At 51.0% G+C, this 14,410-nt stretch overlaps 1 protein-coding gene across 12 annotated transcripts in view; it reads left to right on the forward strand.

Moving 5' to 3' along the window:
• RNF220 (ring finger protein 220) overlaps window positions 1-14,410 on the forward strand; it is a 165,621-nt gene that overhangs the window by 98,504 nt on the left and 52,707 nt on the right. For all 12 annotated transcript variants that reach the window (NM_001109987.3, XM_040704659.2, XM_040704658.2 and 9 more), the window contains 2 exons: window positions 5,359-5,404; window positions 12,462-12,557. In NM_001109987.3, coding sequence (NP_001103457.1) covers window positions 5,359-5,404; window positions 12,462-12,557 — 142 coding nt within the window. The remainder of the gene's footprint in view (window positions 1-5,358; window positions 5,405-12,461; window positions 12,558-14,410) is intronic.

Below are 14,410 nucleotides of genomic sequence, written 5' to 3' on the forward strand. Positions count from 1 at the left end.
TGTCTTCAGCCCAGTCCTGCTGATGACAGCCCCCTGCGCTTCAGCAAAGGCACTCAAGGGCATCGGGCTTTGGCAACACAGCTCTTTCCTTTTCTTTCTTTCTTTTTTTTTTTTTATTATTTAAATTAAAAAAAAAAAAAGCAAAAACGAGATGCCTACCAAAAAAAAAAAAAAAAAAAAAAAGAAGAAGAAGAAGAAGAAGTTCACAGAGTTTGGCCTTTCCTTAATAACGTTTTATGATTTATCTTAATTTTTAATTGAAAAAAATTTGCGAATTAATTGATTTCTGGGACTTGCCAATTAACATTGTAATTGGGTGCATGATAAATTTCGAGGGAGCGCCATTTTTCTCCCTCTCCCCCTTGTCACCCAGGAGGGGAATTGCCAGGGCAGCGCTTCCTCCCCGTGCACCCCCCTTTTCCCCGCCGCTGCCCTCCTCCCCCTGTGCTCCTGTATCTTAAAGAAGGAACAAGAAAGCTAATAAAGTCATGTTATTAGAGTCTCGCCAGAGGTGACCCCTGGAGGCATAAATCCACGCTTGGAGATGCTGGGGACAGGTGCTATTAAGTGCCTGGCCATACTTTGTGCAGCGGGATGGTGCCTCTAGGCTCCTTATCCCCCAGCAAACCACGCTGCTGGGATGGGGTCGGTCCATACCCCATAGCTCCTCCGTGCCAGAGCACAGTTCAGGGGTCTGATGGCCAAATTTGGGATGCAGGCACATCTGTAGGTGCCCAGGAGCAACAGCTGATGAGTGACACTTGGACAGGACATGGGACCAGCTGCCATGCTCTGCCGTGGTGTGAGGCACTTTGTCACCAAATACCCTATAAGCACCACCTAAAGCCCATGTGCTTGGATGGGGTTTTGTCATGCCATCTACCCATCCCATAGTTGTCCTTCCTTCCCCACCCTGTGTGTACAGGGGGAAGGATACCCACCCAGACCCATCTTTTCTGCACCAGAAGGGCTTGGAGCAGCCCAGGTCCACACCTGCCACTGTCACTGGTGGAGAAGCACGGAAGAAAGGAGGGGATTTACGAGGAGAGAAGGCTGTTTATTAACTAGTGAATGTGGTGCTGTTGATGTAGCGGATTTATCTTCTTTCTCCTCCCTCTGATTTGTGTCTCTGCCCCTCGCGGTGGCAGATTGATCATGGGCAGGAGGGGCAGGTGCCTGTCCTGGTCCTGCTTCGGGTGCCCCATCCCAGCACATCCCCTAAGGATGCAGAGCAGCCCCATGACCTGGTGTGAAGTTTGCAGGTGGGTGAGAAACTTGTGGGCCACACATCTCCTCATCCAAGCAGCGCTCGTAAGGCAGTCTGAGTCCTCCTGGCAGTGCTGCAGGCTGGCAGCACCCAAAGCCCAGGCCCTAAGCCCAGGGTCTGTGGGACCCACGGGGAGGAGGAGGAGGCAGAGGGGTGCAGCACTTGACAGGGGGCCCAGCACTGGGGGCTATACACAGGAACCAGAGGTGAGAAATAAATCCTCGGCCGGTGATTTTCCCTTGAGCGATGCATGCCTTCTGCAGAACCTCTTCTGAACTGCCATGTGAGCTGGGAATAATTAAACACTCATTACAGCCATGGTAGCAAAGAGCCCCCCGGATCAATCTCGCGCATGACCTTTCCCTCCAACTTCCCTCTTTCCAGCCACCTCCTTTTCAAACGGTGAAATGTTTCTCCATCCCACCCTCACCCCTCACCACTCCTTCACCACCCAGAACCTGCCAAACCCCACGAGCAGGGACAGGGCGGGCAGAGGGATGCCATGTGCTGGGGTCCCCTACTCGGAGCACTCTGTGCTCCTGTTGCATTCCTGCTGCAGTGTCACTTCCCAGCTGGGCACTGGGGCTCGCAAGTATTGACTTGGAGAGCACTCCGGGGGCTTGGGCTGTTTTTTCCAGCACTCAGCCCCTTTCCCCATTGGATGCAGGGGATGTTTAAATCAGCATTTGGAGCAGGTTAAACACCCCGGCGCGTTCCCCCTGACAGCGCAGATCACGTGCAGCGGCTCCGGGGAGCTGTCACCCGCGGCTGGGCGAGGGTTTGGCCTCGTGTAGCTTAAAAAACATATATAATCAAACCCTCATTTCCTTATTTAGGCTTCAAGTGACACTTCCACTTATTTAAACTGGCATCCACAAAAATCCAATTCCCTCTCTGCCCGGCTGCTGCTCATTCCCTGCCGGCGTCTGCTCCGCGCGGCTCTGCTGCTGCTGCTCCGTCCCGAGGCTGGGAGCCTGAGCTGCTGGAAATAAATCGTGTCCACTGGATTGTTTGTGCAGAAATACATCAGCCGGCCACGGTGTGCTCCTGGCTTTGTGGGATGCCGCATGGGAGCTGGCCACGCTCCAGCTGGGGCTGTGACATCCTGGGGGCTGCAGAGGGTGTTCTGGGGATGAGATGCGGGGATGGGAAATAGCAGGTGCATGGCGGCCTCTGTGCAGCGTTGCGAGGGATGAGCACAAGCATCCCTGCAAAGCCACCGAGCATCTGCACACATGGGATTACAGAATGATAGAGCCATTAAGGTTGGAAAAGGCCTCTGAGATCATCCAGTCCAACCCCACCCCACCATGCCCACTGACCACATCCCTCAGTGCCACATCCCCACGTTCCTTGAACACCTCCAGGGATGGTGACCCCACCACCTCCTTGGGCAGCTGTGCCACTGCATCACTGCTCTTTTGGAGAAGCTTTTCCTCACATGCAGGAACACACAGCAGGAACACACAGCAGGAACACGGGCTTCCATCTGGAGACACAAAGCCATCGGGGCAGTGCTGGCTGCCCAAAGTGCTGCCCCTTCCCAGGATGTCGCCTTTCTTATTTGGTAGTTCGAGGGGTGGGGGTCCCTAAAAGGCAAAGAAGTTGTTTTGCTGTAATGAACTAGACAAACAATTCCCCAAATAGATTAAAACTAACTGTAACTTATAAAAGCGGGTAGTAATTATATTTTATTAGCTAGCAAAACACCATTTTTTTATTTCGTAGGATAATTCTGTGTAAATCACCTTAATTAGAAGTGTCAGACGAGCCTGTGAATATCGTACTTAGTAACTAATTTCCTATGTACAGGTTATAATTTAAAACACATGGATCACTCGCTGAGTGGAAATATGCTAGCCATGAAATAATGTGGGGAGTGTTGGGGTTATTACTATGTAAATGTGTAATCATTTCAGACCACTGCAGCCTGGCTGGGTGATTAAAGAGAATCCCGAGGTCTCCAAAGATTGTGCTCTCTGCGAGAGCCTAGAGCAAAAAACTTTAAAAGGCACCGAAAAGTGTTTGAACTTTAAAGGTCTTGATTTCCCTTTTACCATTTTTAATTTGTCCGTGGTGTTTATGGACGGGCAGGTTTCTCTTTGCTGACGGCCCTTCCACTTGCAGCCCCTTCCCGGCGCAACTGCTGTAGATCTGAATGCAAAGTGGTTGTCAGCGTTGGTCCTCCCAATGAAGAACAATACAAATGGAGCCCTTCCCCGTTGGTCCCAATGGCAGCAACCAAAGAAACTCTTCCTGGGAGCTCTGCTTTCCCGGCACTACAGCCGTTGCTGGGAGGAATTAATGAGGTTCTTCCTCTCGCCCTTGGAAAGGAATAATTTTAAACACCTTTAACAAGGAAAGGGAGGAAATGAGTTGTTGTTGTAGGTTGTTTGTTTTTTTCTTTTAACCCGATGATTGGTTTATAAAAGAAAAAAAGCATCGTTTCACACTCTGGGCAATTCAAAAAGTGAAAGCATCATGGGAGGTGGAGGATTTTAAGCTCAGTTTTGGCCATCATCAAGGCAGAACAAGTTCTATCTGCACGAAGGCAAGAGGGAACTGAAGATTGCATTTATGCCCCAATAGAAGCCCCAGTTGCTCGTGCTGGGAGCGGAGATGGGAGAGAGCAGCAGGGCTGTGGGACCAGGGATGGCCGGGCTGTGGGATGGGATCGGCAGCACTCCGTAGGCAGCAGCCACGTTGGATGGTGGCTGCGATGTCCTCAAAGCACACAGCACTTGTTCACACTGAGCATCGCACTCTGGGTATACTCATGCAAAAGCAGCGCCTCACTGACCTCAGGGCCTGGAGCAGCGCTCTGCCATTTGGGGTGACCCAGTGGGGAGAGAGCACCGCGGGCGTCACCTCATTGTGGGGTGGTGGCACTGGGAGAGGAGGGGACCGTAGCCCCGGGAGAAAACACCTTCCTCCATCCCTTCTCATTTCATAACACCCAGCCATCTGCCAAATCAAGGCAGATTAAAGCCAGCCAAATTCAATTTCTCCCCGCTGCCACTGCAGCTCGGCATCTGGGGCTAAAGTGTCCCCGACAAAGCGAACATGACAGGCACATTGCTTTTTTGTCACATCTAGTACCATGTTGATCTTCTAAAAGTCTCATAAAAATTTATTGATGTCTCCCATATTGCTGTGATTGAGAAGAAAGGAGCGTGTGTGTGCGGCACGGCGCGCGCACGGGGAAGGGGGGGCACGTGCGTGTATTAATGCTCCTGAAGTAGATCTGATTTGATATGTCTTGTTCTATTGTCAGCATCTGTTTAGCGAGGCTTTTTAATACTTTCTGGCTGCCGATCACTCATCCTTAGCCTGGGATGCGGGCTTGCATACAAATTTTGTTATTAAACACAATTCCATCCCTCCCCTTCCCAGCCCCCCCCCCCCGCCCACCCATCCATCCATCACCTCCCCAGGCTCAGGGCATCCAGCCCGCTCCGTGAGCACCGGCTCTGGGGCTGGCAGCATATTTCAAGCTCCTTTTGCCTGCTGCAGGTGCTTTGCATTGACAAATCGAATCACGGGGAAATCATTTATTTCCTAATGCTGTTTGCAGCATGTTAGCGGGAGAATTTACATGAGAGAGATTACTTTAATAACCAAAAAATTACAGCGCGGGCCTCCCCGCCATGTCGGCTTTGATATGTAATTGTTTCAAGTTTAACCTGTCTGGAGGGGGGAAGGTGTTATTAAATCTGCAGCATCTCCCGCTGGCGAGGGCAGGCAAGGAGGAGCGCCGCGCCGGGGACCTCCTTCCCTGCTAAACGGGGAGCAGGCTGGCTTCACAAATCACTCCAGCCTGCGGCAGCAGCGGGGATCTTCGTTCCCTTGCTCTTTACGCTGATTTATTCCCCCTCTGCTTCCCATCCTCCTGTTTTATTGTGCCCAGCCCCATGCAGTGCTCACCACCCTCTCTCTGTGGCTGTCATCCCATTGCCCCCACAGGCTCGCTCCTGTTTTTTCCCCAGGGTGAAAGAGCTCTTTGCTGTTGGAGATCCCTTCCAAGAGCTCCCCACGCTGCCCACCGCGGTGCTTTCATGGCTCTGACCCCATTCTCTTCTCTCTCTTGGCAGTAAGAACTCCATCCTGAAGGATGCCATGGCAGCAGGCACCCCCAAGGTAAGTGAGTACCTCTCGAAATGTTTTCCCCTGGAGTGATGTTCTTTATTTCCCACCACCTTCCCATCCCACTCCACTCTACGTTCCCTGGGGATAAGACCATCCCAGAATCCAGGTTAGCACAGCGGATGCTGTTCCTGTTCCCGTTCCCCACCACATCCCGTGCAGCTGAGGGATGCTGGAGTTGAAGGACCCAGCAGGCTCCAGGACTCCAGATTGTGTCTAATGACAGCTAATGAGAGCTGATCACACGCATACTGAGCTCAGACTGTGAAATCATGCACAGGAGCTATGGGGCCAGAGCCATATGCCAGCTCTGGAAGAGGGGAGCGGGGCCGCCTCTAGGGTACCAAAGCACACCCAAATCCCCAACAGACCCTTTCTCAGATGGATTCCCATCCCAGTACCCTCCTCCCATCCCCTCGGCTCAGCAAGCCCTGCTTGCCAGGAGCAAAAGGCATCATAGCATCACTGCAAAGGGCATCATCTGTTAATTAGCTGTCCTTAAGATGATGCTGCAGCTGGAAGGATCAGTGCTTGGGCAGGCAAGTAGCTGGCAAGGAGCTGCAGGTCCTGCTTGCCTGTTTTTTTTTTTATGGATGCTTCGGGTATCTTTTGGAGCAGCTGGAATGCAACATGGGGGCCAGTGCCTTGCCAAGCACATAAACACCTTGCTGCCCCCTCGGGCCAGGGGCTGGGAGCCAGCGTGCTCCTGGGATACCTCCTAGGCAAACTCAAACCCAAAGGGAAAATAAAGACCCACAGGGAGTGTGGCTGCCTTTGGGCATCCTGAAGGAGCTGAGAGGCACCTGTGAAATAGCGCCTGTGCGGGAGAGGGACAGGAGGCAAAACAGATGAGCTGTTTGGAGGGATACACACCACGTGAGTGACAGCCAGCAGATAAAGCAGAAGGTCCATCTCTCGGCAGGGCCGGGCTTTTGAAGTTTCCATTGACAAAGAATCCCATTTGCCTTGAGCGAGGGGATTAAACTGGGACTGGAGAGTCGTTCTATGTAAAGGAGATCAATCGTCCCCTGTCACCACATGGATCTTTTCCCTTTGCCCGTCACGTCTGGGCCTAAGAACATTAACTTCAAGAAGGCACGAGAGCAGGGAGGGAGAGGGTGAAATCAGGAAATCTTTCATTCCCTTCTCAGAGAGCTTGAAAGCCTCTCAGCCCAGGAGGATTCATTATTTCTAGGTGGTTTTTGCTGGGAGACAAGTCCTGTGTGGCACGGACAGGTGATGTGCTGACCACCGGGTGAGCTCGGTGTTAAAGTCCTCTTTGTCACCACATGGGGCTCAGGGGACGAGGTGTGAGTCAAGGCTGCTCCTTCCCTTGTGCCCACTGAGCCACTGGAATGCAAATTCCCTCTGAGAAGGCCCATTCCTTCCCCACAGTTGCCCCAGCAAACGTCTCTCCCTGCTGGTAGCAGTAAGCACACATCCCTCACTCCCTGCTCTCCCGCCCCTCAAGAGCTGTCACTCACTATGCTGGGTCAATTTTCATGGCAATATGTCAAAGAAAATCCAATCACTCAACATGGGATGCGATGAATGCAGGATTATTGTATCAAGTTCTTCTATTATCGGGGCTGACTGAGGCACTGATGGCCAAACAAGGGCTGCGAGATGGGGACTGCAGCCAACGCGTCTGCCCATGCAGCAGCAAACTGGGCAGCTCCAAAGTGGTGCCTTCGTTGTCATGTTGTTGAGAGCCCAGATAGCTCCCACATGTGTGTCTGAGCTTTGCAGAAGGCAGAGGTGCAAAAAAAAAGTGCTAAAAACCCACCTGCTTTGCTGTAGGAAAGGTCTTCCCCATGCATAGGAATTAGAGGAGAGTGCTGGCTCCCCCGTGGCACTTATCTCTGATGACAAGCCTGAGACATCAGGATGGATGGTAAAAGAAATCCCATTCCCCAGCATGAGCTGGGTGTTGGTCAGTAACCTTTCACATCATCCTGGGTCCTCATGGGGAAGCCAACAGCAGAGCCACTCGGGAGGGCACGTCCTGGAGATGTGTCCCAGTCAGCCATGTCTCAGACCTCTCCGAGCCCAGAGTGTCCATGCAGGACTTCCCCAAAGGCTGACTGTTCTGGCTTGTCCTTGAGAGGTAGTGCTGAGAGTCCCCCCCATGTGCTCCCAGCTACCTGAGAATGCTTTTTGCCACTGTCTGGCTATGACTCTCCCTTCGTGGGTATAGAATCGTAGAACTGTTGGAAGGGACCCTTAAAGCCCATCTGGTCCAACTCCTCTGCAATGAACAGGGACACCTACAGCTTCATCAGAGCCCTGTCAGCCTGACCTTGGATGTCTCCAGGCATGGGGCATCCATCACCACTCTGGCCAGCCTGTTCCATCATCTTGGTGGGACGTTCCCTGCCCAGGGAGATGAGATCTCTCTCCCTAAATTTCAGTGACTTCCCCTTGCCCATACATGACTGCAGATTGCCTTTCCCACCAAAGCCCAGCTCATGTGCCAGCTCCCACCACCAGCAAACACCCCGGGTGCTCCCGGACCTCCGCTGCGATCCCCCACCCACCCCGCAGTTTTACAGCTTGGCTGAGCAGTTTGAGAGAGAATTACAGCGCCTGGAGGGAAATTTGACCACTAAAGCCCTCCAAGGAGAAAGAGCTTTGAAACAAGCAAGATTTGGAGCCTGAAACCTTGACAGAACGGCTGTGCTAAGCCTTTGCCAGCTGCCTGGCTGGAGATGAAATTTCTAGCACGATCATTTAACTTCTCCATATCATGTCTGGTGGTAGGGGCAGGGGCCAGCGCTGGGGCCCTGGGGCTTTGACTCCTTCTCTTGTGTCATGAGCTCGCTGTAGGGGCTCGGGAACGTCACGCTCCTCCCCGCGTAACACCGATTTACGAGGAAGGATTAAAAAGCCAAATCTGAGCGCTGTGGCAAGGCTGCAGCCCAGGCGGGGACATGGGAACAGCCCGCAGGTCTGCGAAGGAGGGGAAATTACCTCGGGTGCGTGCCGGCTGCCAGCTCGGGGTGACGAATACCAGAGCCACTCCAACACAAACCTCCAAGAGGTTATGTGCCACAACACAAATCAGCCCTGAACAAAGCCCCTCGCTTTGCTCAGGCCAAACAGCCGCGCCGGGGACATCGCATTGGGCAGGAGGAGCACACACGGATGTGGTCCAGGGGTTGTGTCCCAGCTCCGGACCATAGCTCTGTCTCCTCCATCCTGGGTGTACCCATCGGTGGTTCAGTGTGAAGGGGTCGCCTACCCTGTGCAGCCACAATATCACCGAAATAAACCAGCGGCTCCCTGCTGACACTGTCATTTCTGCTCACTATTCACATCCTTCCCGTGTTGAAGCTTTCTATCCCCAGCTCCATCCCACACAGATAAAAGCCACCACATAATTTTGCCTCTCGCTTGCCTGGCAGCAAATGTGGACCCTCCAAAAGCTTCTAGGAAAGTCAGCTCTAATAGTAGCATCTTTTTGTCAGGGATCCTCCAGCAGCAGCATAACAAATGGTGAGCAGAGTGAAGGGGGAAAATCGCAGCCAGGCCTGGTATCACTCATTGCTTTCGGGTTACAGTTCCCAAGTGATAACAGCTATTAGCAACACTTTGACGGCTTCCCTACCGTGGAGGGGAGGGCAGGAGACAGAAAACATGTCAAGCCATCACCTCCATGTTAAGTGATAAGTACCTATTTAGGCGGCAGAGTTAAAGCTGAACGCATCAAGCAGGGAACACTTTGTGCCAAAATAAAGAAAAAAAAAAATAAAAAAAATAAAATAAAAAAATAAAGGTCGTAGATACATAAAAAGCAGGGTTAGGGTATTTGTTCTGCTGACAGCAGCGGTGATGGATTGTTTAAGAAAAATAGACTCCCTGTGTTTTTCCAGGGCTGTCAGAAAGCCGGAGCCCAGCACTTTAATACCCGCGAATGACCAGACTTGAAAGGGAGCGGGATGTCAGCTGGGCTGGGTGCAGCTTCCATCCCTTCCCTGCGTGATGGAGGTAATGCCACGCGCCTTCGGTTGGTGCCAAACCTGCCCGGCACCGAACGAGGAGCGGCACGGCAGGAGGGGCAGCAGGAAGGAGAGAGCCACGGCTTGGACAAGATTGATGGCCTCGTTGCCATTAAGAAAAAAATTAGCCGGTGGCGGCTATCATATTAAAGGGTGAAGAAGCCGTGAATTATTTTCTTAAAGATCTTATCACTTACAATGATAATTTTACCTTCCAAAAGGCCACTTTTAATGAGGCGAGCCAGGCAAAAAGTCATGATTTAATGCCAGATTTTTTTTTCCAAACACATTTTACTGCTTTTTTGTCCATGTTTAAAAAGCGCCGGTGACCTTTTTTTATTTAGCTTGCCCCAGGTGTAATGCTCAGGCTGATCCTCTCAGGGTTTATAACCTCCGCAGAGAGTGCCTTTACCCAATGGAGAGATGATTTAAAGGGGAGGGAGAAATATGAGGCTGCACGGCCGCTCACACATGCGTCCTCAGCACGGGGAGCTGTGGTTTGCCAGGGAAGGGGCAGCAGGAGATGGGGATGCTCTCTCCCAGTAGCTCCAATCCTACACTGGCACCCAAGGCAGCAAGCAGCCCCAGTTTTGGGGTGGGAAGCTGGAAGAGGGCTGGGAGGAAAAATGCGAAGCTGCCTTCACATCTACAGCTGTCTTCGAGACGGCGGTGGTGAGATGGAGCAGGGCTCTATCACTGCCTCTTCTCCGCTCAGCGGTACCAGCTTGGCCACAGCCACTGGGAAACAGCCCCAGTGCAACAGCCTGGGGGGAAAGAGGCCAAAATCAGGAGGGCAGAGAAGCTGGCCGACTGCATGAGAGGACTAGATGCCCTTCAAGGTCCCTTCCAACTCAAACAACTCTGTGGGTCTACGTAATCTCCCTTCCCTCCAGCGCCTTTCCCAGTGCCACAGCCCTTAGGACTGCCTCCCCCTGCCCCATTCTGTCTCACCAGCATGGGCCGAAAGGCAGAGTGTGCCACATCGCCAGGAAACGAGAAAAACAGATGAAGTCAAACTTCCTAACAGCAAAGGGGAAGTGTGACTTGGCATCGCTAAGGCCGTGCTTAACATGCCGGCGAGGTATTTAGAATTGAAGTGCTTGCACACAATTTAAAAATAGACAGTTTATTAATCTAAACTGCAAGTGTATGTAGAAGAGGCCCCGAGATTGACATCTTTGGGATTAGTTTAGCCCTGCGTTTTTCCAGAGGTCATCGCCATGGTGCTCAGGAGGTTTGTGGAATAAATGGGGCCGGCGTTCTTCCCGGGACCACACGCTAAAAACTAATACATAACGTTTAATTTACTGTCTCCATAGCTAGCCCAACCATTTTTCACATAATAATATTGGATTAGAGCTACCGGGAGGCTGAGGGGGGAGCGGGAGGTGGGGTGGATCTGTCTGTCTGTCGCCAAGGAATGGGGAGATGGGTGGTTTTTCCCCTTCTCTAGAATACATTGGAAGACAAAATGTATTTAACCCTCCCAGCTCCGGGTGCTTGGTTTATGAGTGGGTAAAGGGCAGCAACGATGATGTCGTTCTGGGGCCCTACTCCATGCCCACGCTGCCCTGCTCTCCTCTCCAGGGGGGCTATCGGAGCCCAGGGATGGCCTCCTGCTGACCAGACGGATTTGTATGCTGAGTCATCCTTCCTCTTGCTCCTATCTTTCCAAAAAAATGCACTTTTTCATGTTTCATTTCAGCCCAGAGGCAAATGTTGCTGGAAAGCTTGCCTTTCTCCAAGGTATTATGCTTTTTAATAATGCTGTCACCACACTTGACCTGTCCAATTCAGATGATATCTACACTTCCCTTCGCAAACATACACATCTCCGAGCAGTCATTTATTGTTGGATCTTGCCAGCTGATTCCTGGAAACAAACATCTGGAGAGCTGAGCTTACAGTGTATATCTTTTACAACGTATTGCGCTACGTTTAACCTCGTTTAGTTAATTTAGATTTCAAATTAGAATTTTAAATTGGATTTCCCCCTCCAATTCTTCCAATAATAAACTTGACTTACAACTCAGCATACATTTTTTTAAATGCTGTTGAAGTCCTGCAGCAATTTCTCCTCTCAGGTTCAGTGCATGTAGAATTTGGACTTAGCCACTGTTGACTCAAAGTTTACCAGTGATTTCTTAGGTCTCAAATATCACTGATCTTTTTAACCTTCTAAAAGGCATTTTTCTTTTTTCTTTTCTTTTTTTTTTCCTGTGCTACTTATTAAAATAAATAGCATCGTTACAGAATGAAGGGTGGCTGTGCTGCTGAGGTGCTGAGAGCTTTAATGCAAAGCTGCTGAGAGATTTAGCGCAACTTGCAGAGGCAGATGAGCACACGCTGGCACTGCTCCATGCCAGCACAATGCCGCATTGCCATATGCTTCGTGTGGGTTTCTGGGGTGGTTTTTTAACCAGGGGACGCTCCTGAATCCTCCATGGCATCTGCATGGTGGTGCAGTGCTCTGATACTGCACATGCAAGACGCTCTCCAGCATAGCAGAGGCACACATCGAGCAGCATTCATTGGTGTGGCCATTTCGATGCCTACATGTGCTGGGCAACCTGTGTGGTCCAGAGACGCATGCTTGTGCTCTCCCTGCAAATAGCTCATCTGTCAGATGGGGCTGGGGATGGATGATAGGAGAGAAAGCAAATTTAACGCAGTTCTCATTAGCTGAATCGCTTTAAATTGCACATCCAGGCTCAACTGGCCATAGCCCTTCGGGCTATGCTTCTAAAACCAGAGGTGCATGTTGCAAATAGCATCAGCTCAACCCTGTTGCTCAGCCAGCGGACCCATTGGCCTCTTCCAGTGGTATCACTCATCACTGTCCAAGGGACAGTTGTCCTTTTGTTGCCTAATGTCACTGCACTGGGCTGTAGCAGCCCAAAGCCCCCGCAGCCCACCCCCTGCAGGGCAGGCAATGCGCACCACGTGAAGCACGAGGCCAGCCCCACATCTCTCCCCGTGCCCTTGAGGGCAGCTTAGTCAGGGGCAGAGCATTGGGCGATGCTCACAGCATGAATTTCTCCTTTCTCTCACAGTCAATTTTGTTGTCGGCCTCAATCAAGCGGGAAGGAGATTCTCCGACAGCATCACCCCACTCCTCGGATGACATCCATCACTCAGACAGATACCAGGTAAGCAGGCAGGCACCGTCCTTGCTCTGTGCTGTAGCTGGGAGACGGCTCACCCCAGCATCTCTCCATCAGCTCCCCATGCCCCATGCCTATAGTGCACCTCGTCCCTCTCGTGGCCACGCAGGCGTGCCTGCAGAGTCCTCCCAGTGCTGGCTTTCAATCACAGCTTTAAATCTTCACAGAGGTTTCTGTTGCGTTATGTTCATCATCTCTGCCGTTGCCATGGCTGTGTTTGTCATTACTTACCCCGTGCCTCTGTGAAACTTTCAGAGGAGTGATTTTTTTTGGAAAGCAGTGAATGATGTCAGCCTGCAGCAGGCCAGAACTCTCCATTTCATTGGTGTACTGCTGCCCAGCAAACGGACTCGTGATTCCCACACAAATTTTGGCAGAGCTGTGCCACCAGGCTTTATAACCTTGCAGGTTAGAAAACAACAACAAACAAACAAACAAACAAAAAAAAACATTATCTGCCCAGAGAAGTAGCAGGTTTAGACCTGCTGTGACACAATGAATAAAAGCTCAGGGAGACAGAGCAAGAAAGGAAGAAGAAGACAGCAGCCAGAGTGCAGCTCAGCTTGCTGGGGATCTGTCTGCGGTTTGGGGGCAGGCTGGCACACTTGACTCCTGCTCAAGACACATCCACATTGTTTAGCTGCAAGCCCATGCTCAGCCACTGGCTTCAACAAAGCTCTGGAAGATAGCAGAAAAGATAATGGTAGTCTTTAGCACAGTGTCAAGCATGCCTTCAGCTACCATGGGGAGAGGCTGGGTGGGCTATGGCTGTATCAGTCAGGCATAAATCCACGACCCTGTGTGCCACCCTACCCCTATATCCTGTCCTGTATCCATGGCCCAGCGTCCCTCACAGTGATGTCCTGTGCCCAAGGTCAGGCCGTTCTGCATCAGCCACTCGACACCCGCCCAGTCTGCATTAGGATCAGCAGAAGGAGAGCTGATGACCATTTTGATGGTCCACCCCAGCAGCCCCAATTAAAGCACATGCTCTAGAAGACAGGTCCTATTAATAGTAGCAAAAAATGTGCATTTACTGCCCATTATTTTGTCCTCTGTCCTATTTATTGGTTACAGTACCATATAAAGACAGATCCTCCATCGTTTGCTACATACTCTAAGGTAGCCGTCAGTTCTAATGCTGTATCATATCACGGTCGCTTCACCCTTGTATGAGACCTGGTACCAAGTAAGAGAAGCAAATCCCAGAGAAGACACAGAAATGCCTAATTCAGGTATTCCTGCTCTCTTCACTGCCTGCTTTTTAAGGCTAATAAATAAATAATGTTCTCTCCAAAAGGAAAAGCCTTTTGCAACGTCCCCTCCCATCCCATTTCTCCAGATTTCAGTCTCTGTGAGCTTGGCGGTCCCTTGCAGTCCTTTGTTCCTATAAATTTTTATTATGTCATACTTGAGGACAAATATTCTCAGCAAAAGCCCCCCCCCATGTGCTGAGTCTAGTGAGTCTCTAATGTGTTTTAAGTTTGTGAGTGTATTTTATGGAGGGTTGCAGCCCTTAATGCAAATGCGTAATGGGAGTTGTAAGTCTGCACTGCAGGGAGAAAAGACCTCTGGGGCCTGATTTTCATTTATGCCTATGCTGGCTGCTTTATGCTCCTCTGGCAATATAAAGGGACCTCAAAGTGGGTGCCAGGGTTGTGTAAAGCCTCAGCATATCCTTAATAAAGCCACAACATGAATGAGAACTCATTCTTCCTGGCTTACCAAGCGAAATGTTCAGGAAGCAGAGCAGGAGACTCTCGTAGTGACTTTAAAGGCTGCAAAATGTAGCTTTCTGTATGCAGAGGTGTGCTAGTATTATGAATGCCCCTTGTGGG

Source organism: Gallus gallus, chromosome 8 (genome assembly GCF_016699485.2).
Source record: "Gallus gallus isolate bGalGal1 chromosome 8, bGalGal1.mat.broiler.GRCg7b, whole genome shotgun sequence".
Classification (NCBI taxonomy): Eukaryota; Metazoa; Chordata; class Aves; order Galliformes; family Phasianidae; genus Gallus; species Gallus gallus.